The 24880-nt window shown below is 38.9% G+C and overlaps 1 protein-coding gene across 1 annotated transcript; it reads right to left on the reverse strand.

Moving 5' to 3' along the window:
• On the reverse strand, nt 1-24144 carry LOC117001643 (cleft lip and palate transmembrane protein 1-like protein). The gene is made up of 17 exons (XM_033070103.1): nt 23871-24144; nt 22878-22978; nt 21320-21509; nt 20400-20542; nt 18437-18515; nt 14536-14653; nt 13311-13405; nt 11668-11770; nt 10255-10358; nt 8843-8908; nt 7777-7827; nt 7043-7125; nt 5212-5246; nt 4870-4925; nt 4743-4787; nt 1625-1740; nt 1-389 (listed from the first exon to the last, which is right to left on the reverse strand). Exons 1-17 carry the CDS (start codon nt 24042-24044, stop codon nt 305-307), a joined length of 1644 nt encoding a protein of 547 aa, XP_032925994.1. The 5' UTR covers nt 24045-24144; the 3' UTR covers nt 1-304.
• Nucleotides 24145-24880: the final 736 nt, after the last annotated feature.

The raw sequence follows: 24880 nt of genomic DNA on the forward strand, positions 1-24880 counted from the left end.
AAACAGAGATTTGAATCTTAATTACAATGGTCAGGATGCTTAGGTTTTCACTGAAGAGAAGCTGAAATGCAGGAAGTTTATATAATGTCATCTGGCAGACTGTAGACCTTGTGAGGACAGAAGAGGGTCTTGAAAGAGGAGGGTATCAAAACTAGATTTTGGCAATATAGAAGATGTATTGTCCATGTAGTTCCATCATAAGCTTTAAAAATACTCTTATTAAATAAGTTTTTCCTTCCTTAAGACCAGGTAATACACAAAGCCAAGTAAGAGTCCAGGGGTCAGAATCTTCTTCAGTTCTTAGTTATTCTCTATGAGCTTTTTTTTTTGACTTTTCTTCGTAAGATTCTCCATACTCATTTACTCTGCTCTTATCCACAGGATAAAGCCTGAGAGAAAAAACCCAAATCTTTAGTTACATTACAGTCTCCTATCTGAAGGAATTAAGTAGTTTCTGTGATGCTTAATTTTAAAAGTAAATTTCTTTGTCATCGTGTTCTCTATTCCCATTTGTGGCAAAACCTAGCATCTTTAAAAATTTGTACAGACATATCAGCTTCTTCACAATATGACTCAACCACTTGTGTCATAACAGAACCTCTTAAGAGATGTATTAGCTCCCTAAAACTTGTCTGGAGTCTTTTCTCAAGCAAGCCAGGATACCTCTCAAACTTGAAACCAGTGCCCATCCCCTATTAGAAGATGCTGACTGCTTAATTTCTACAAAAATAACAATAAACAAAAATGTTTATTCTTGGGAACAAGAATACACTTTCTGTAACTTCAGTATGAACAGTATTTCATAAATAGTGCTTACAGCTTTCTTCCCCATCTGATTTTTGATACTTAAAGAATCCAAAATTCAACAGGTACTCAATTTACAAGAGAGCCTGATAATTTGTTTTTGCAAACTAGATAAATAGAAAAGCAGAGCAGAGCAGTCCCTCATTAGACAACACCCTTTGCTATTGCCTTGCAGAGTACCTTGGAGAAGATGCCTCAGACTGAGCACATGAAGATGTGGCCCTCAGCAAGGGTTAGAAGCCCAGAACGCCTAAGCGGGTTTCTAAATACAAGCTAGGAATTTATCTCCTTCCCCTTACTTCAGATATTTATGTCTCACATTTGATTTGTGGGGGGGAGTGGGTTGTTTTGTTTTTGTGGGTTTTGCCTGGTTTTTCTTTCCTTTTTTTTTTTTTTTTTGTTTTTTATTTGTTTGTTTGTTTTTTGGGGGATGGGGGAAGTTTGCAACTTCCAAATTTGGTGAAAAGAAGGATGTTGTGGGGAGGGAAAAGGGGCAACTGACAAAAATTCTGAGTACTGTGAGAAGAGGAATTTTTTGACTACTCTGTATCATGTCCAGGATTACTGTCAGTTATGGGAAAATGTCTTTGTTTCTTCTATTAGTATTGAGATCTCCTTTGCAGGGTGCCTTGCTCACCATTCTTTTCACTAGGCATATACATAACTAACATTATCAAGATCATACTATACTATACTACAGATTATTATAGTATTAAACTTCTGCTCCAAGTCTATCCCCATCTATAGTTCTTTACAGCAACAAGACTGCGACCATCTATAGCATTGTAAAAACTGTAACAAATATTAAAGGAAGTTGTACCATCTTTGGTAGAGATAGACCAGGAACACAACATCATCTCTAAAGCATGCCAGTCTATGAGATGTTGGCATAGTGATGATAAAAGCAAATATATCATCAATGAAGGTGTTGAACGCCTGCAAATAAAAGAGAAGTATAAGTTAGTTGGCTGTGAAGAAGGAAGTCGTCAGTTATACACAGTCAGAAGCTTCCTGTGTTTTTCTGTGGGAACACAGACTTCCTCCATATTTATAACAACACTTAAAGATTATGCTGCAAAACTAATTAATACAAACTTTAAAATGCCTTCTTTTAATGAAGACCATACTGTCTACTATAGACCACAAGTTACAAGCAAAAAGGAAGTAGGATGTTTCGGGTAAGTGAGAGTATTGTCATGGGAGGGGAAAAACACAGACTCAATTTCAGAGAAAACTTCAAAGGAAACTGGAAAAACCCTCAGACTTTTTGTTCATTCATTACTCAAATGACAAGATTTACAAATGTCATGTCTTCACTTTCGTTTTCTGTAGAAATTTGTGCAAAAATCTGTTAATTTATTGCTCTTAAGAGGATTAACTTGATAGCCTGGAAAGACCTCAAACTATTTTCAGTGCTTTCATGGAAGTAACCATGTTTTGAACAAGGGATGGCTAATTTTCTACACCATTTCCAATCAACTAGCATACTATAAGCTCTATTTCTGCAGCAATAATGGAAGATAATTTAACCAAAAGCAAAGTCCTCTGGATCTGGCTCTTGTCTAACAGGGAGGCTGCACACATCAACTCTTACAGTGCACCAGCTCTAGTACTCATGTTACAATAAACTGTCCTAACTCATTAAAAACATCTAGTTTTGCTAAAACTAGCAAAGAATATTCACTGATGGTTAACAGACTGAATCAGTAAGATGGCTCCTTTCAGTTTTGCAAGTTGTATGCTAATCCATACCATAAGAAGGGGGCAAGTGGTGTAAGCACAAAACTCACTCTATCAAATGAGCCAATGTTTGTTTATATGATGGAAGAAAATACCAGCAGAAAATGGGGGTGTTGGACAGGAGAGGAATATGGCTGGCACTTCTCAAGCTTGTGCAAAGATTTGTCATGCACCAAAAATAAAAACTGTGGCAAGCTGGAAAAGACAGCTTTTCCAAGTCAACACCCAAATGAGTGAGCCTACGATGAGAATGGAAAGAAAAAGCTAAATGCTCCATCCTTCAGGCACATAGGCAGTCTTCATAAGCCACTGCAAGTGAATGAACCCAGGCAGCTCATCCAATAGTGTTCAGACTAGATAATTTTTTGAGATTATTACCTCACTTGAAGGTACTCTCTATTAACGATGAAGGGCAAAAACATAAAACACACAGAAAGTGGAAAGTCAGAGTTCAAATTAAGGTAAAAACCCAACAAAGCTCTCTAAAACATGATCAGAGGTGAGCCCTCAGACTCTTTTGACTTCAAGTGAAGAAGAGAACAAGTAACTTTAAATATCCATTTGAAAAAGTAAAATACTCCCTCCAAACCTCTCTAAATTAAACATAATTGAAAACAAAAATAGACTTCTTTCTCCACACACACAAACCTTTGTTGTGGGTAGCCTATGGCATCTAAACAGGAACCATAAATAAGAAAAGGCTGTTCAGCAAGGTTGTACTGATTTAAAGGTTATTTGCTTGAATAACCTCCTTCTGTTGTTTATTTAACTGCTAATATCTCTGCTCAGTTATTTTCTTTGGTGAAGTAAAATTGTGAAATTACTTCACTGATACACCTTTTGCTCCCTCCTCTTGAGAAACATGCTGATTTGCTTAGTATATGCCTGAAATACTGTGTTTATTGTTACTTTTGTCTCTATTTCCACATCAAACACCACTTGTTTGCTATTCTGCTATCAGCTACATTTCAAACTGTTTTCCTAGATGTACTCTGTTTCCTTAAAAACAGTAAGGCAGCAGGAAGTTGGACCATTGCTATAGGCTCATAGAAATGGAAAAGCCTTCAAGGTCTCTTTAGATGTATACGTTTTAGTTCTTTTGTCACAAATCTTCTGTTCAGAATTGGACACCATTTCTTGAGCAGTTTTTAATGCTGTTCCTTTTAAAGAGAACTGTAATGTATCAGCACAAAGGAAAAGTGAAAGCATTTATGAGTGGAAGCACAAGTAAAAGGGTACATGGTGATGGCACCAGGGTCTTGATCCTAGCACATCCACCCAGGGTTTCTCAGGCACGAAGATCAGGAAAACAAAGCACAGTACACAAATCCTAATGGCTGGGATTGGTGGGAAATGATAGTCAGAACACCATCAGCTCTTTAGGGGTACAAGAATAAAACTAGCATGTAGTTGCTAATTGAGAGAGAACATAGGAGATACAGAACCCAGCAGGGGTGTCCCTTGTTATTCCACATCAGTGCACAGAATCCTGACTGGGATACTTGGGTCTATCATGTCAGTGTTTGAATACATACAAATCTTGGACACACAAGTGGGTGCTTGTAGATATACAGCTATCAAAGGGTCAGTGAGCTGTTTTTAAATAAACTCACTTTCCCCTCCAAGGTCTGTTATTGATCTTGGCTGCAGCACTGCATTATTTCCTACCAGGGCAACCCAGGCAGTGGGGACACCACAGTGGAACCTCTCTTCCCCCATGGAACAGTTCCACTCACATTTGCCCAGAAGCTCACAATTACCACCCTGGCACAGAATTGTGTACATTACTTCAGCCTCTGGTAGTTCCTGAAGCCTGCCAAAATAAGGTCTTTTAGCATTCCTAAACTGTTTCTTGACAACTATCCCTTGTCAGTGATTCACTGACATCTTCTTAAAATAATGCATTTAACTGAGACTGATAGATTTATCTGCAGGACCAACATCTGCATTCATGCAAGACAGTACAAAAAGCAGTATTATAAAAACTAGGATGTAAGTATTCTATTCTCATCATATGGAAGTCATTATGAAAAATTAAAATCAGTGTGTGGGGTTTTTTTTTAAGGACAGTTGCAAACAAGTTTAGTTCTTAAAATAAAAAAAAGTACCATCCTTAAGCTAATTATTCTTAGGCTGTTTCTTACAGAAAATAATTTTCAAAATGACTGCACCCAACTTTAAATTAGAGCTTTACTTACTTTGTATGTGAACGCCTTCCATGGCAAGTGTGCAACAGATTTCATCTAAAAATAAAAAATATCAAATTGTAATAAAATCTGCAAGAAGAGACTAGAAAAGTAGAGTTTCATCACTTTTCAATCTTACCTTGTAGTTCACAAATAGCTGGGGCAGCATAAACAGGAATCCAAAAGCATACACTCCTGAAGATGAAATACGGAAAACAAACAAATGCACAGATGCTCATCATACAATTGTACTTTCATAATTAGTAATTTGCACTCATTTTTTCTAAAGAGTGAAGATGCATATAATTCTTTTGTTAACTTTGGGTTGATTCTTCTCCCTTTTTCAATCACTGTGATTATTTAATAATAAGTTATAGCTCTGTATTACACCGATCCAAATGACAGCAGTTAATATTCTACTTGTGAGTCCTGGCATTCATTTGAAGAAATATGAATAGAAAAAAGAACAGAAGGGACTCACCATTGACAAAACTGTTTATCAACCAGGAGTACCAGCTACAAATAAAGAAGAGAGTACAGTTACATTTTTCTTCAGCCAAATTTATAACACATGCTACACATCACTGTACACCGACTGCTCCAAGAAATGGCTATGTTACAAATTATTCCATGCAAGAACTAAATCCTCACATATTCCTTGTATTAGGAAGGGCTCCAGAGAAGGTAAGTTTAAGCAAACAATGCTTATTAGTCCATACAAGAAGTTTTGAGAGGTTTATCACCTGTTTTTCTACTTTTACAGACCATTTTAAGACTTCTGTGCTGACAATCAGATAACAGACACAAGATATGTGCCCTGTGTGTGTAATATTGTGCACTGAATCCTGACTGTATTAAGGCCTGCAAAGGTAACACTGTATTCTAAATATTAAAGAATCACTTAATACAGCACAGTAAGGACTTATCAAATTTCAAACAAGCACCATTCAGTGCAAACCACAACAGTAGGTACTTAAAAAAAAAAAGTAAATACAAGGAATCTACATTTTTCCCTCCTTATATTTAATAACCTTCTCAGATCTTCAATGGAGTATAATCTTAACAAAATAACTGTAGTGCTATAGACAATGATCGAATTGCTTATTTCTGCTTGCAATCCTGAGAACAGCTAATAACTGTCATGCTCTGGTTACATCATTTAAAATTAAACTTGCACTGCTATGTTACTGACACATTTATAGAAGCATTACAGTTGTAGCAGCATTTCAGTAATCCACAAGCATTTAAAGAATGAACAAAAAATGTCTCCAAGATTAAGGGATATTCCACAGCTAAGATTACTTGTTCTGTCACATTTCATTGCACATTTAACAATGGCAAGAATTCTATTATATGAATTGTTTTCACTTCCTTAAGCAGCAGCTCATAAAATACCTGAAATATAGTACTTTGGGATACTAAACAATACTAATACAAAATTCAAGAATTTTGTTAGAAAAGCAGAATTTTAAAATGCTGCATATTTGACAAAAACATTTTGAAAAAACTGCTTTTCTAATAGCCCAGAAATTGCCCCCATTTCTAGAATAAGTGTTATAGCTCATGCATGCAGCAACAGCCTAAAACACTAGGAAAAACTACTACTGCTTGTTTTCTCCCATCCCACCTGGGCTTAAGGACTATAAAAAATGCCTACAAGGCAATTACCATGCTTGTGTTTGGAGGTTTTTCCTACAACAAAGTCTCATGGCTGCACACTTGCTTGCATCTCTCCAACACAGAATGAACCAGCTATTTTGAGTGAAAGGCAACAAGACTTTCATCTGTTCACGAAATATTGAGTCCAGCTCTTGCTGAAGTATTACTATGCTGCAGGAAGTTCATGGCTCTACAGGAATAAAGAGCCCTTTCTCAAAAACGCTTTTGCTTGCTTGCCAACCTAGCTATTTTATTTAGGAACAGAGAAGCCTCTTGTTCAAAGCAAATAATTTTGTGAAGGTTTTTGCTCCTCTCTGCTATTGCACAGGTTCAACCACGGAATTCCTTTCACCCCTACTATCACCACCTGGTCGTCTGAACAACAATGGTAGCTTTCTTCCTCCTCTTCTGATTGACATGTATGCAAGCTATGAATTCTATGCTAAAGTAGCATCAGGTTACTTGTGAAATACAACAGCTTGTTGCTTACAGGATTTTAAAAACCATCTAGATTCTTCAGCTTTACATAGACAGGACAAGGAAGTTTCCAGTTCCTGGCTTACGCATCAAACTAACAACCAATTTCCATAACCATGTAGAAAAAATGGGGAATGTTTCAATTCCATATAAGATCATTTACAGAGTTACAGTACCTCTTGTATTTGACATTCAGCAAGGAGTAACCTGCCCCTCCAATACACAGTGGATAGAGCAAATATGACAAGTATTTCATAGCCTAATAGACAAGGAAAATACTTTGTTAGTTTACATTCTATATGAAATATTTTTCATAGCATTAAATAGCAGACAGACACATAATTTTTTCCTGAAAATCTTTATCTATTCCCAAATGTCTGCTATAATTTCCATTATGTTTCCACTTCTAGTGGTGATGGTGAAAATTTCAAAGCCCAGTTCAGACAAGCAATCATCTTAGAGTGTAGGCACCAAGAGAGAGCACAAAGATCAGTGTCTAAATGTAGCTCCCTACTTAACACCAATGTTGTCAACCTATGCTCAAGTCCTTTCAGAAACCAGGAACCACGTGAACTTCCTTCAGTAAAAACAAGTACAAATAACAAGTATAAATATGAGCTTTTAAATTGCGAGTGGTAACTGTTTCAGATCTCTCTTCATGTAAGTCACTTGCCATTCTGCTTCTCAGAGCAATGCCTCAACCAGATTCAACAACCAAAAGAACTATTTCACTGTTTCCTTTCATAAATTATTAGAATCAATCTTCACTATCTGATCATCTACACAATGATGATCCACTTGAGAACCGTGAGGATGTGGAAAAACACTTGTAGAAAAAAAGAGCAAAACAGGTCAATCAACAGATGACAGACAGACTTTGTAGATCGGAAGTCATAGGATTCCCTCTTACCTGGGCATCATATTCCTCAGTTTTCTTTTCAGAGTCATTGTATGCACCAAACTGCAAGACACATGAAAACTACAGTTACATCAGAACGTAGGGGGAAAGGCATTTGCTGTCCAACTCCCTACATTAAGCAGGTAACAAAGCTTTTAAAAGCTTCTGTACAGGAGAGTCATATATTTGTCCTGTGCAGCCTACTGAATACAGGGTAGGTAAAAAGATTAACCTTTAACATCATATTTTATACCAAACTTCCAGGACTTCTTTGCTTAGAAAAATGCTGTTGAGACAGCAGAATTTGCAAACCAAAGGCAAAGTTAAGTAGTCAAAAATTAGTCAGATACGGAAGCATTTATGAAAACCAACAACCATGAAGAGGTCAGTTATGGATTATCTATACATGTCCGGAAATTCTACCTGTGTAAACACAGATCCTTGATTACTGACACAGGAACAAGCAGAGCCACCAGTCACTCCAAACACAAGAGACTTCAAGCAGCACAACATGCCAGCACTTTTTGAAGAAATGCTGAATATTAGACAACTGTTTTTTCTACCAACAAGATGAACTTTCAGTGTCGACTGCACTTTGCCACCGCATGGTCTGCAGTCTCAGCACTTCATTTTACTCAGAAGAATCATTTAAGAGTGTACTGCCCCTTGAACATGTCACATCTCCTGTTAGTTCCACAATGGAGAAGTTACACCTACAGGTTAATGAAAAAGCCAGTTTCTTTATTTCAAAACATGATGTCACTTAAGAGTGCCTTTCCAACACAGTGGCAGCAGCACAGTCCCACCTATAAAGATTTAGCAGGACTGACAGAGTTCTGACATTTCCTGCACCATAAATACATACAAATAGCTGCTTCTTCCAAAGAACTCAAAGAAAGAAACAGGTTTGAAAATGCTCATCTTCCTACTGGATTAAGCCATTCAAGGAGCTATACACATGAAACTTTTATAATTTAAAAAAAAATATTCACTTCACTAGGAGTCAAGTTGCACAGTAACCTGGAAGCAGATGGATGATGCAAGAGTGTGATCATTAGCAGGGCAGTATCTACTGTACCTGAAATCTGGGTCTCAAACCTTGCCACCTGATTGTCATTTTCAAAGCCTTCTTCACCTTCCAGAGCTGTGATTAGCAAAAACAAAACATGCACATAGAAGATTATTATGAAAAGGAACATCTTATAAAGGATTCAGATAATTAGAATCAAGATTCCAGAATATCTATTTTAATTACCCACTGCATAAAGCAATAGCAGTCAGATTGCAGCACACATTGCTTGTGTCTACACAAACCAAATGCCACGTCATCAAACAAGTACAATGTTGTGAGCCTGCACTATCAAGTCTCTTTATTAGATGATGTAGTTTAAGTGAATTAAAGTAGTTGTTTCAGGATATCTGAATTGCAGTGCCTAAGTGGGGTTAATATCAACAAACACCCCAGGCCAGGCATTTAGAAAATTCCAATAGTGACAAGCCAAGCAAGTTTTCATGTGCTTTTCATGAAGGTGCCTCAGAACTAACAGTGATTAAGTTGCACTCACATGGTCATTACATTTCAGTACTGGACTACAAGCAAAAAAATCAGTGAATCTGCTGAATTGTTTGGTTACTTACTGTACATCTCTAACAGCCTGACCCTAATGTAAACCCGAAGTTTCAGTTCACCTGAAAATTTATTCATGTATCCATAGTGCTGTACAGATTTGACAGTTTAGGCAATGCAGCTCCCCTGGAGAGCTACACTCCCTGAAGCTTTTTGTGGACAAGGTTCATTTTTTTAACTTTAGATACACCAATATTCTCTTGTCACCCATCACATATTCCAAACCCAAAAAACGAGAATAGGGTAAAGACGATCCTTTACTGTTATCTTGATACAAGTGAGAAAATTATTTCTTACAGAATCAATGTCACTACTAGTACTGCACGAGAAACAGGTCCAAGTTGTGAACAAGTTCTTCCCAACAGACAAATTCCTCTGAGATGTATTGTCCATATGACTGCTGTCACTTTGAAATATCTGTGCAACTTACAACCTACTGACTAGATGCAGACTTTCGGAATCATGCACACAGGTAGCAGTCTTCTCATTTTCCTCCTTCCCCAATCACCTCAGTCCTGGCACTGGCTGTGGGCACACAGCCTGCTCTTTGACAATGCTTCCATGCAGGCTTCTTGACATGGTTATATTTGCCTGGCCAGGAGTGAGGCCTACTGGGTGATGTGACAGGTGGAACCTCAGCATCATTCTGTGTTTGGTTTATACACTATCAGCTGGACCATCCCACAAAAAACTGATACTTTCAGGTTAGTTATTTGACCAAGGGGGACAATCTCCTCTATCACTGAAAGCCAAGGACATGCAAGCTACAGCTTCCAGTAACTAGTTTAGCATTCTTTTTCTACTGTAAACTATGGATGTTGCTGCTAATACTGGTATCTCATGCTACAGCTTTAAGAACTCACCTCAATCACTGCACCAATGCCTGCTGGGATCAGTACCAATAAACTTGTTTGTTCATCCAAAAGGAAAAGAAATATTACCACAGTACTAAAGCACCGCCAAAGCACTAGACAGAAAGAATGAAAATGGAAGGCTTATTAATATTTAAATGAACAGCTGAGATGACAGGAGACTGATGGCCTATTTAGTGCAATTCTGTCTTACACAATTTAAGCATAAATTTCTTCTGTGTACATCTTGATATATCTAGTAGTCCTAGAAACAGCCAGAGATCTCTGGGCAATAGGAAACAAGAACATTTTATGCAATCCTTATCACAGGAGATGAAAGAAAATTGGAACATTTAGTGAAAACTTCATTACTGAAGCATTTCAGCAACATATGAGTACAATCAGGAACTACATTCATGAGTCTTGTCTCCAGGAAGCTGAAAGGCTGTGAGATAATATATTAATTATATATATATATATGTATATGATATATGATAATTTGAAACTCATTTATTGTTTGTAAATGTTAAGTCTTTTGAATTTGACTTCACTGAGTTTTGAAACTGGCAAATGACTCTTATTTCTGAAATTCCATGGACTGTTTTAAATTTTTCTGAACTTTCTGGCATACACATGCCAACAGCAATACAACTGCTTTAAAAAAAAATGCACTCTCATAAAAATGATACATGATAAAAAGATGTTGTTCATCATAAATTAAAATGCCTTTTACCCCCCTGGTATTGATATTCCTTACTTGTTTTAATCTATCTGTAAATATGATAGAATTAAGGATTGTCTCAGAGGTCAAGTGACTCCTGGTTTACAATTTTGCTTAATAATCAAAATTGGAAAAAAACCTGTTGGAAAAGCCTTCACCTGTTTCTAGGAAGGCTTGGCAGGATGTCAGATCACGATGTGTCTCATCGTTCCTACACACAAATCAAGTTAACCTTCCCATGCTCTCTTCCTCCTCCCCTATTGTCCCTGTTTACATCAAAGTCCGAATCAAGCAAGAGCATTACAATATAGAACTTTCCACCCACAAATATTTTGGAACCTGTAGTTATCTACAAGGAACACAAGGGGCTTGCAGAACAGCATTACCCATGAAAGTACATTCTATCCACCCACAGAACTTTTTCTGGTCTTCATTCTTTCTCAAAGTACTTCTGTGTCCTTCAGCAAGGAAAACATGGCAACTGACTCAATATTAATCTAATTCCCAATTCCAAGACAGTGAAACCTCAGTGGGGACCGCAAATGCTTAAACTCAAGTGATAACTGAGCACAGAACTAACAAAGCTAGAGTGTTAGCCATCTCTTCTTCATACAAAAACCATCTAATTTCGCTGTCTCTGTAAACCTACAAAGCATCAACTTAGAGCAAGGCTGAAAACACACACCATAAAACAGCACATAGACTTTGCATTCTAGTCCATACCTGCTTTGTGGACATCCCAATCATGCTCCTCTTTTTCTTCCAAAAACTAATGTCATTTTTAAATGCAAGGAAATCAAAGAGAAGCTGCAAATAGGAAGTAACATACTCATTTACTTGAAACGTGCACTAATTAGAGACCGAAAATGTTAACAATGCATTCAACATGGTATTTACAAAAAACCCTGTTTTAGAAGCTTCAGAAAGGAAAATTAAGGCTCACAAATAAAAGCCAAAAAGAAAAGTTTTGTAGAAGTCCAAGCTCTAAAAGCAGAGTAAAAATGACAGGATGAATTTCAAATACTACTATTGCAATGCTGCACAAAATTAGTGTCCTGTAAAGAAAGTCAAGAGACCCAATATAGGGTAACTCATCACAGAGGGTGAAGAATGAAGACCCTGAGGAACCACACACCTCCTTGGGAGACTAAGAAAAAGCACAGTAAATTAAACTAAAAATGTTCTGTATTGGATTGATAGTAAAGTTACATTTGGATAATATCAAAACTTCAGGAAAAAACATCCTATAATACAACAAGCCAGCTTTCTTCTGTATTTTGTCACTAACTTGACCTAAACTTTCAGGACATTTAAAATTCAATTTATTTGTAGGAAGCTTTTTATTTTCTTCAGTATTTTCATTCAGTATAATTTTTGGTATTTCCTTTAAGCCTGCAGTGTCTAAAAATATTGAACAGATTCCAGAAATTCTTGGATCAGTGGATTTTAATGATGAAATTTTCAGTTGTGGGGTTTGTTTGTTTATGGGAGGGGGTTGGTTTTTTGTTTTTAAAAAATTATTATTTGGGAAAATGATACACAAAAGAAAAAAGTATCAGAAAAACTTGTCCCAGTCTACAGATACCTTGTAACCTGATAAACAGAGTGAAAAAAAATTAAATTAATATGTCATGGAAGTCAAAGGTTTCCAAACAAGTTAACTCTATGCAATGTAAGCATAAAAAACAAGTTCCAGGCAAGTTCTTATCTCTTCTAGAGCATGGGAAACTGTGTTGAGTGTAATTGTAGATAACAAAAATGTTCCCAGTGTCTAAAAAAAAGGTTGTTCATTAAAACCAAGACTCAGATATAAGCCAATGCTAAGAAAGGGACAAACAACAACAAAAAATAACCATGAGTACTCCACACTTCACAGGAACATTTCTGGAAGCAATTTACATCGGCTGATCTAAATTTCTCCAGGGATTAGAAGTTAGAAACTCAAACCCTAGTACAGCTGCCCCAGCTATGCCACTGCAGTGGTAAACCTTGTGAGAAGTCAAAAAAAAATTAAACTACTGTTGACAGGCATATTAATTCTAGGGGCTTTGGTTCAACTACAACATAAAAAAGTGGTAATGAAGGTAATGTTTCATATTTCAGTCAAGACTGGTAATTTCTGCATAATTATCTCAAATTTCTGCCTCATTTAAGGCTTTTATATTAATTCTGTATTGGAAATATAGCTGACTTGTACCAGATAATGCTTCCACTGCTCTAATGAAATCAATATTTTCAAGAATAATTCTTAATAAATTAAACACCTGAAAGTCAGACACCGCCCCCTCCAACCACCCCCTTCTTTTTCTTTCATATTATGTACTTCCTAAAAACTAAAACCACTTACATGGAATGCTGCTACGAAGAATGTCAAAGCCAGAAAGTACAAGTTAGTATCAACAAAAATTCCTTTTACTTCATCTGCGTCCTTTTCAGAAAACCCTACAAAAAAGAACAAGTCACTGTGCAAGAAGTACCAGACAGTTCATTGCTGTTATTCTCAAGTCCAATATGAAAGGGATCTTATGTCACCTGCACAAGTTTTGTTAAGGGATCATAAATCCAAAACATGATGGAAGCTATATTGGTAAAAATCCTAATCTACCCATAATTTGGCAAGTTATTTAGCTTGCCCAAAACCAAAACTCATCAGTTACTAGACTTTAACTTATGTAATTACAATGTGTTTTGTAATGCCTTTAAGTTCTCAGAAAATACACAATGCTGCATTTATGGCAATAGTGCTTGAGCTCAGAACCAACTTGCTTTGCCATCACAGCAAGACTGTGGCCATTGTCAAGTGATTTTGGAGTTTTGCTACTAATCCAGCTGTTCCAGAAATTACTCCACTAGGAAAATTTCAGACTTTATGTTTCACTATCTACATACTTAGGGGGAACACACAGCATCTTACACGGGCCTTTTTTCCAGGCAGAGGAAATTCTTGGGATGAGAGGTCTTGATATCTGTGTCTATCACAAGACAACTGAGGCACAGAATATGAAAATTTCAATTCTGAGGAGGTTCACAAAAAATTATGGAGAGGTGATGGTGGACAAATGCCCTACACAAGCTCTGAGCAAGCAATTACTTGACTCTTTCAAGACAGTTATGTTTAGCAGACATACTTCTAGCTTTAATATACATTAGCCTGAGCTAAGGAGAAGCAGATGGATTTTACTTAGTATGGCCTGTCTGTACTTCACTGCAGGTATATGGCTACAGTGAGCAGCTGTGTATACCTTATATCAAAGCCTATGTACCACTTATCCAACTTTTCTGCTCCATGGATGATAGGGGAAATCCATGGTGAAAATGGTCTTCTTGATTTTGTGCTCTAATGCTTTTACAGACTACTATCCAAATAAAATTCACCTTAAATATGGTTAATTCACCTCTGTGTTCTTGTTCCCTACATGTATTTTTATCTTTTAAGGGGAAACAACACAAGATTTGTAGCATTAAATCTCTTCACCAGCTATCAAAAAAAAAGTGTCATCTATGTACATAAAAGAAACAAATTAAGGGTTAGTTGTGGTTTCTTGGCCTAAAGTCACTAAAGGTAAGCATACCAAACTGCTGGAGGGAGTACACAGCATCCTGCATGTGGATCCAAAATCTGAGTTTCCCAAGAGATATTTTATCATACGACACTGTAAGAGGTAGCTCTGTTGTTGAACGATTTATAACCTGCATTTCAAAAAGACATGTTTCAATTTTAATGGCAGAAAAATGGCAACAATTACTTCCATTATTTTTTTACAGTAAAGTGATTGTATCATACTATAATTTGATCACACAATTTTAAGAACTCAGTTTGTTTTTTAAAGGGAATAAGATCTTAGACTTCTACACCGTGCTTGAAGTCTTTGTATTTTTTCCAGGAAATGTTAAATTAGAGTTTGATCTGTTCAAGTTTCTATAGCAACCTCACTGTTCCTGTATACAAATGCCTCTGAGATGGCAGTATAAAGTGGGAAACGTGTGCTTAAGATAACTCTTGACAATTCTTCTCTGAATGTATATGCGAAGATTATCTAAACTAGAATATCATACAAAAACCCCCAAAAACTCAACCAACAAACAAATTGTATCCCAAATGCCACAGTCAGAAATGTACTTCACTGAGGCTGATTTTGAGAGAAATTGAAAGGTTGGGGAAGAAAGACGATGCCCCTACCTCAGACTAATGAAAACACCACAGCTAAAGTAAAGTAAGATAACTTTGGGGTTTGGGGTGTCACAAAAACTTTCTTCCTGCACCCCAAAAAATAAATCTCTGCTAATCCTACTGTATCATCTACATGTTACTTAAACTGGAAATAAAAGTCTTAAATTGCCTGAGCTCCTGCATGATAGCTGCCCATGTCCACCTCTCAAACAGGTTTAAAAAAAAACAACAAAAACTGCCTCGTCCTCTCAGATGTTAGAATACTCAGCAGCTATCTTAGAACAAGTTAGGCAGTGTGTTTTACATTTCCAGGGATAGCTCAGGACGACAGACTGGCAGGCACTCCTTGCAAGAGTTCAAGACTTACTGCTCCAGGCTCCTAATTACTCCCAATCATAATTCCCATCTCAGACCTGCTACTCCACACTGTTTCTACAGTAATTAGTTAGTTGACACCTAACTGAGGTGAACAGGCTTCTTCTGGTTCTTGTGATGTAGAATATGGTTTTAGGCTCCCCACTTATCACGCAGATAAGAACTGAGGGTTATGTTCATTCTCCCATTCCTTCTTTCCTCCAGTGAGTACAAACAAATTTCAATTTCACCACCTTCCCAAGATCACGTAAGCTTTTCAGATGGACAGAACACCCAGGCACATGAGGGAAAGGAAGAGAAGCTGAGAAAGTTTTATGAATACAGCAGAGAGAAAAGCTTGAGAAACTAGAACAGTGTCAGGAATCTGTCAACTGAATGGAACAAAAAAATCAAGTGTGGTTACAGCTGACTGTGGAGAACATTGGCAAGATTCTACAGTTGTTTACTGAAAGCGATATAAACATCTTCCAGACTGCCTCTACTTTTCAAAGAATTCCCGTAATTCAACTAGTCTGAGTGTGTCAAAGACAGCATTAACATTTACAGAAGAAAGGGAAAAGAAATTTTATCTGTGGAGGATGGACAAGAAATAAAAATTTTGCAAATGCCTGGGTAAGCAGCCATGTGGCAAATGTACTCTTCACAGATAAAGAATTACTATGGAAGAATTACGGGTACTGTAGGGAAGAAAACTGGATCACAATAGAAGATAGAAATGGGAATTCTCCAACATCAAAAGCTAAAATAAAGGTAAGATTAGAAGAATGAATTCTTTCTCAATTAACAACTTAAAGTCCACAACCTTGATGTGAGTGTGATGGTTGCTAAGCCTTTGAAAGCTAGCAATGACCAAATCCCTGAATACAACCTACTCTTGCAGCATGGCATCAGAGCATCACGCATTACTTCTTGCACTCTACTTAATCAATACTACAAAACAGTGTGCAAATACTGCAAGTTCAGAGCTATGAATTTTTAAATTATCTCTTTAATAAATTCCATAGAATTCCCAAAACCCCAGCATTTAAGCACATTTAAGAACATGAGGAACACAATCTCTAGACTGCAGTACTCACCACAGAAGACCTACATCTTGATCAAAATGAGAGTCAGTTGACAATCTATGCGGCCCAGGAAAAATGCATCTTCAGCTCCATGATTTTAGGTCAGACATAGAATACAGACATTGTCTATGCCCCTATTTACAATCAAATATTAACCTGGCTTTACAAAAGCTGTACCACCTTCTCTCATTCTTTCCTGCTCCTCACTTACCCCTCATTCTCTCAGAGAATGCTTGCTACAAGACCACTCTTTCGGCAGGGATTGAGAGCAGTTTGGCCAGTCACTACTGAGACATCACATAAGCCAGTGCTGAAGGGGAAGCTTGCAGGTTTTAGTGGAACAGCCTTTGCAGCACTTTTCAGGTTCTTTAATGACTTTCTAAGGCAGTGAGTTACAACAGCATTAATTGCGGCATGCATGACAACTGCAGCAATGTCATCAGTAACATGAGAATGTTGAATTTATTTGTAAACAGAGTACATGACTTGACCAGTTAAAAGCTCACATGAATGTGCTGAACTGGACTGGATGAGCTGTGACAAAACTTAAAACAAAGGACAACAATAAAGACATTACAAATGTATGTCTAAAGAAATACTGGACGAAACAATCTGCTGTTAAGACTTGCAACAAATGCTCAGAATTTATTTTGCTGTACAAATTTGGGGTGGAAGGGACACAAATTTGTAGAGATTCCCCTGAACACTAAACAAAATCCTTTACCTAAGCTGAAGTAATGAATTGGAGAGATAATTTAGAAGATTTATGGGAAGTTTATATCTACAAAGGCTAGAAAGATGCATAATCCAGATGTGCTCATTTAACAGTTTTGAGACATTCCCCAAGACTGTTGTTCTCAGTATCTCCAATTACCAAAATCCAGTCAGTGCAACTGAGAAGAACTGCAAGGTTTAACTAAGAACTGTTAAGATCAACGTGATTTAGATACATGGGACTGCCATGTGTAACCTGTAGCAAAGAACTGCATGATTTCCTACAAGAGAAGAGTTCGGCAAAAAACTCAATACAGAAAATTATATATATATATATATATATGTTTATTTATTTTTTACTGATGGAGTGCCTGAATACTAAAGTAGATTGCCCATAGGGGCTGTGACCTCTCCATCCTTGGATATAACCAAAATTCAACTGGAAAAGGTCTTGAAAAACTCACTCCACATGATCTTACTCTGAGAAGGAGCATTGGACTAGCAATGCTTCATCCAGCTTCATCCTTCTGTAATTCTATTACTGAAGTTTCAAAGTTCTGATTTGCTGATTTATTTGAGTGCGCAAAATCATTGGACGTATTGTAACACTAAACTTTTGGGTGCTCATGTTAGTCTAACATGACAGAGAGCAGCATCAAGAAATTCAACCACAAGTGAATTTTGAGGAGAAAAGAAAATAGCTACTGACTTATCTCAAGCGTAGCCCCACTATCAGCTGTGGATATTGTCAATATGCCTAGAAGATATGAGAAGCTACTCTGGGATGCTAACGCAAGTTCTTCATATTAGGAAGTCAAACTACTGAGGAGACTGCTCCTGTCACTGCTGGTGCTACAGTGATGTCCTCCATATCTACCCAGAAGGCAGAAGCAATGGAATCCAAACATCTTTGGTGGAATAGAAGACAGTGACTGACAGATAATTCTGCGAGAAAGAAGTCTCAAAATCCAGATCCAGCTTCTGCAGTTACCACAGTAGGTTACATTAAGTTAAATGGTCATTGAGTCCTTTTGTTCATTTCTACTTTTTTCATTACAGCAAACAACCTATGAAAAAATCTTAATTAAAACAACATTGAAGATTACTGTTAAAACTGTTAAATGTAATTAAAAGTATTCTATTACTCACCATCAAATCTTTCACTCTGTTGCTTAGCTGATCAATAAATAATATTGGAAGGTAATGCACTGTCTTCCCCAACTGAACCCTAGGATATTTAAACATGGATTTTATGACTGTAGCGATCTAAAAAGAAAACTACTTTTATTCAATTAGCACTCATTCATCACTTTCAGATCTACCCATGTAGAAATTTCCCACCATCTTCTCAGGCACATTTTCTTTTAACACATAGCAAGAAATTAGCCAATAGCCTAGAAACAATCTTTCATTGTAAGATATGGGTATCGAAAAATTTTGTTTGTTTTCACTCTTCTGCAGAAAAGATAGAATAAGCAAATAAAAATACAAATGAAATTGGTTGTGATGATGCTGAAGCTTTTGCATGACCAAGGGAAATTTAAACGTCTGTGGAAGAGAAACATGCTGAAGTTTACTGCCATATATTTGTAACCTTTGTTTCAAATATCTCCCTCCTATTGTACCCATGACATCCCTCCACCATCTCCCCCACTTGTCAGTGCCTGGCAGGACATCAATCATGCTCTGGGACCAAGAACGTGATGGCTGATGCACAAATGGGAAGGTCAGATACTACTGCAGGGAGGAGAGAGAAATCTCATCTGCCATCTCCAGAAGCTTCCTTTGGATTGCTATACCACCTCACCAACCTGCCTGAGTCCAATAAGAACTTCCTAGCCTTCAAGCCTTCTATCAAATTGGTTACTGTGAAGTTATTCAGCAAATTATGATCTACATGCAGTTGCTTTGTAAGCATCTTAGAAAAGTATTTAGCCCAATGCTCTAATAGAGACAAATTCTTACAAGTCTTCACTAGAAAGGCAGTTATGCACACTCTGATGTTCTTGGTAAAAATCATAGAAATTTTTGAAGCCTGAAATTTGAATTTTAGCTGTTGAAAAAAGAAAGGAGTCTCTATGTATGCTAAGAAAGACTGAATATTAAAAACACAATGTCCAACAGTAACACAGAAAAGTACTAAATTGAGGGTCAAAAATATTGCTTGGTTATTTAACATAAGTGATCTAGATTTCTATGTAATAACTATGATTAAAGCTACTAGTGAAGTTAGTGAAATTGCAGCAGGTTATTTAATATAAATTTTTTTTCTATTTTCCTGTATAACGCAATAACAAAAAAGCACTGATGCAAATCAACCAGAAAGAACTTCCTTGTCCATCAACCCCCGTCCAACAACCCCTTCATGTTATGGGTGTATCTATTCTGGCTGGAAAGCTATCCCAGAACTCTGGGGTCTGCTGGTTAACCAACTACTTCTGGATTTAAGAAGGTATTTGTACAGAAAGGCATCAACATAGAGCAGCACAAGGCTATACAACTCTACTTACACCCTTCACACTGGAAGCGACTGAAGCAAGCTGTGAGCAGAAGCTACTGCCTGCCAGAGGTCTTAAAACCCATCCCTGTTTGTTAGGACTTTCTTGAGGAAAATGACATAACATAGGAACAAACACTGTCAAAGTAAAATAAAGTAAATCATAAAGGGAGGAAAAAAGATATCCTAGGACATCAGCTGTGCCCCTCAGCACTTCAGTTTGTACAGTTTGTGACTTGCAGGTGAAGGATAATTGGAAAGGGAAAAGGGATGGCAATTGCTCTGAAGGCCAGAAGGATAGCTGGAAAACAAATAGATTCGAGGTCTGCTGTAGTATTTTACCTGTGTTTTTGTAGTCCTTCTTTGCCTTACTAAAGTAACTCCACACAGAAAACTCTGAGCTACCCAGGAACCAGGTTTCTCCAGTAAGGCTTTCTAGTAATAACATCTTAGCAGCAATTCATAACTAACAAAATGCAAGCATTAAGAGCATCTGTTCTTGTCTCTAGGTGCCCATTCAAACATAGAATACTAAAGAAGGTCAGGGAGGATTTTTGAAGAAATGTGCCATAATTTTATAACAACATATCTGACAAAATTAAGTAATCGACTTACATTTTCATGTAACGGTGAACGTCAGCGGGGAGGGATGATCCATCAAACACAAAATCTTCCACCATGACATTTAAGGTTAGTCTTGACCTCCAGTGAGAGACAGGTTCATCCAGGGCATTGGTCTGTTTTTCTGCTTCAATTTGCTTCTAAAACAAGAATAAAAATACATACTGCTAACCAACTCAAAATTTTGAAGAGGGTAATAATCTAGCTCACAGAATCCAGGGAATCATTAACTATATCAAAAATCAGAAGCCCGCTAAGAAAAAATTTACCTCAATTTTGATCAGATCAAGTATTTTACTCAAATACGATGACAGATTTTAAAGGTTCACCACAATCTGACACTGAAAAACATCAGTGTCTATTCACAGCCTTGTTCATCAAGAAGGAATATTCACCTAATTAACCTTCATATCTTAGGAATGTGGATACTAATAAGAAAAAAATCACTTTGAAGTCAGGGTTTTACAGTAATCAGATGTTACTTCAAAACAGGCAAAAGGATGTGGATGATCAACCAAATATCATCTGTTTGTCTTCATATCTTATTCTGTTATTTTACAACAGCAAAACATATTATTTGACATGAATTCAGTTCACTATAGAAAGCAGCCCCGTACTGTAACTGAGCAATACAGTATTTCTACCAAAAGCACTGAATCCTTGAAGTGAAGCAATTATTGCTAACTAGGGAAGTGTTTTAATAACTAGCCAGTGTTTTAAAGAGCTCTGCCTCTGCTCTGCCAAGTGGTCTGCATGATAATCAAGAAGATGATTTACACTTTTTTTTCCTGTTGTATCATCATTAGTATCATTAGTTTAAAGGCGCCAGCTCAGCAGATAATAACACCAGAAGTGTCTCTAAAAGAAATTACTTATTTTGCAGATGTTCTTCTATAGGTGGAACACACACCTACCTGTGTGGCTGATTCACCAGTGAGCAAATTAATCTCTTCTGGTTTGGGGACCATGTACGTGGTCAGAGGGCTTACTACATGCACCTGCTTACCATCATGCCAAGGCAAAATGCCAGCATGATGAAGAAATACAAATGCATATAATGTGCCATTATTTCGGGTTTTCTTTGGTACAGAGACATTCACTGTCCTAAAATACAAAATAAATATGTTATGAGATGACATAGCACATGCTGAAATATTTAGCTATTACTAAAAATTTGGGTTGCCTGGAACACAATTATTTCTGGCTAACATGTTCCATGGCTGGATAGGATAATTTTTTATACTCTAGTGCATATCACAATATATGCATTTCCAATGTTTCACTATTATACTAACATAGTTTAACCTTTGTCCACTTCCTACTTCATTGCCCTAGATAACATAAGACTGCATCATCAATTCTTTTGTTGCTTTCCTCTACTGATAGGTCACAGAGCCATAATTATGCCAGCACTTATAAAAAAACAGCCTTCATGTGCTAAAGATGCATCACAGATCATACACACGATACAAAGTTTAAAAAGAAAATCACAACATTTGGCCATGCACTTTACATTAATAAAATATCTTCTCAGCTATGGCATGCCAAGCACAGAACTCTAAACTGGAGCCCCAAGCCATGAAGTCACTCCCTTTAAACTAGCCAAGAAATCATCCTACTTGCACCCTTGCATAATGACACCTCTATTCCTGCAGTCTTGCTCAGCTTATTCTGCTCTGAATACTTTCAATGGCTTAGCAGACCCTGTCAGTAAAACAATTCTTACAAGGTCTGTCAGAGATGAAGTTCAGTATGACCTAAACTGTAACCAACAAGTTCTTTAGTCATAGAAAACGAAGAGAGTAAAATAACCTTGGAGACTATGTTGAGTCAAGAATGGGGCAATTATTTTAAACAAACAAACAAAACAAAAGTGAGACAGCAAATACGAAGAACAAAACAAGTAGTTCCAGCCATTTTAATTGTTCAAAGGCATATGCAGAGTGCAGTGCTCTACTAAAAAAATTCTCCAAGGGCACAATCTTGGCACCAATATCCCTTCTGAAGATCTCCAAAGTGTAGACTATAAGAAAAGAAGTGATTCTTTTCTTGTGCGATTTTTGTCAGAGAAATAGTTACGGAAGAGTGTGTTGCTAAGCCACAGGACAGGAGAACATAGTTTGATGCCCACGTGCATCAAGTGTGGTCTGCAGCAACAGCAACTAAGAACAAAACAAAACATGTAGCCAGTATCCTACCTATGTAATTAGAGGCAAATCTCAAGCATTTCCAGGAACATTTTTCTTTAGATTTGCTCAATGGAAAGTAATTTTTACTACTATAAGCATGGCACACTTCTGCAAAATGTTTGCCTGTGTGGCTGAGAACAGCACACTGATCCAAGCTAGCCAATAGTGAAATCTATCTTGGCTCCGTGCACACTTCCATCCATGTAACTCCCAGTCAGGATGCACACTTCAGAATTCCACAAAGAACTCCGATACCTTGGATACCACTGGTCCAGATCCTTACCTTTCAAATTTGGACTCAACATCAAAATCCTCCACATTCAAAACGAGATCTATATTACTCTCAGCACCAATGCTTGACCGTGTGGTAGTGTACACGCTTAACTGAAATAAATCAAAGCACAGCACAGAGAAATTAGGAGTATGGAAATAAATTCATGCATAACTACCTTTAGAGTACAGGTCTGTCTTTCAGCTTCATTAATTCTTCCAGTTGCAGGAAGGTTGTACACACAAGGAAAGAAAATAGTGTACTCAAAAAAAGTCTTTCAGCTCCTTTTGGGGACAGAAACATAGCCACTAAATTCATTTTAATGGGATGACCTGTTCTGGAAGCTGAAGGAAGTGGAGCCATTTCACAGAACCAGAGACCCAGTCAGTAAAGGGTCTCTGTCAGGGCAGGAAAGGACCTCTGGAGATCACCTTGTCCAACCCCACTGCCAAGGCAGGGTGACCTAGAACAGGTAACACAGGAACATATTTAGATGGGTTTGGAATGTCTGCAGACAGGGAAACTCCATCTCCTTGGGCAGCCTGTCCCAGCTCTGCAACCCTCAACATAATGAAGTTCTTCCTCACATTGAAGTGGAAGTTCTTGTGTTTTAGTTTATGGCCATTACTCCTCATCCCGTCGCCAGGCACCACTTAGAAATGTCTGGCAGCATCCCCTTGGCACCCATCCTGTGAGATATTTATACGAATCAATGAGACCCTTTCTCAGTCTTCTCTAGACTAAACAGGCCCAGCATTTCTTCCGCAACGTTGCTCTTACCAGTACGTGTGTGACAGCAGATACACGAAATCAGTAAAAAACACGAACCCCAGTCCCAGCCGTGCACCAGCCCAGGGGAGCTCTCCACAAGGCCCAGCATTTGGAGAGGGCATGAGAGCGGCTCGCCCGGAAGGGAGCAGCGACAGGGCCCAGCAGCGGGGGCAAAGGGCACGGACAGGGGGCAGGGACAGGGGTGGCGCCGAGGGCCGTGCCCGCCCCGCTCACCTGAAGCTTGGGCCTCCGGGCCAAGTAGGGCCAGACGCATCCCCCGGCCGCGCCGTCCGCCGCCGCCGGGCAGGGCCGCGTGTAGACGATGCCGTACATGACCCAGCAGGTGTGCACCACGTACACGGCGAACACGCCCACCACCAGGCTGGTGAAGGAGCTGCGGCTCAGCATGGTGACAGTGCCGATGGAGACTCCGGCGGCCGCCCCCGCCCCCCACCGCAGCCCCGCTCGGGATCCGCCGCCGCCGCTCGCGCATCCCCCACGCTCCGCCCACCCCGCCCCGCCGGGCCGACGTCACTTCCGGCGGGCGCGGAGGCCCCGCCCCCCTCCGCCCCCGCCCCTTCTCCCCCTCCGCCCCCGGCGCCTGGAGCCGCGCGCGCCCCGCGGGGACCGAACGGCCCCGCCCTCGGCGCGCGAGCTAGGGAGCGGCAGCGGGGTGGGGGGGGGGGGGGGGCGGTCGCTAGGGGGCGCTGTGCGCGCGGCCCGCCTCTGGGAGCGCTCCGGGCTCAGCGCGGGGAGCGGCGCTCAGGGAGGGAGCGGAGGGCACTGAGGGGCTGGAGCCGGCCCTGAGAGCGGCGCTGCTGCTGGGGAGGGGTCTGGAGAACAAGCCCGTGGGCAGCAGCTGAGGGAGCTGGCGGTGTTTAGCCTTGAGTAAAGGTGTCTTGGGGACACCTTATCACTCTACAGCTACTGAAAGGAGAGTGTAGCCGCTGCTCCCAGGATGAGGGGACTAAGCCTGAAGCTGCACGTGGGAGTTTAGGTTCTCCTTCAGGAGGACTTTCCTCACAGAAAAAAGGTGATTAGATGTTGGAACGGGCTGCCCAGGGAGAAGGAGTTGGATGATGGATCTCTGCGCGGTGTTTAAGGAAAGACTGGACCCGGCACTTCGTGCCATGGTCTGGCTGATGGCATAGCTTGGACTCGATGGTCTCAGAGGCCTGTTCCAGCCGAGTGGATTCTGAGTGACTCTGTGATTACCATCATTACTATCATTATCACCATTATTA

Source organism: Catharus ustulatus, chromosome 1 (assembly GCF_009819885.2).
Source record: "Catharus ustulatus isolate bCatUst1 chromosome 1, bCatUst1.pri.v2, whole genome shotgun sequence".
In the NCBI taxonomy this organism is placed as follows: domain Eukaryota; kingdom Metazoa; phylum Chordata; class Aves; order Passeriformes; family Turdidae; genus Catharus; species Catharus ustulatus.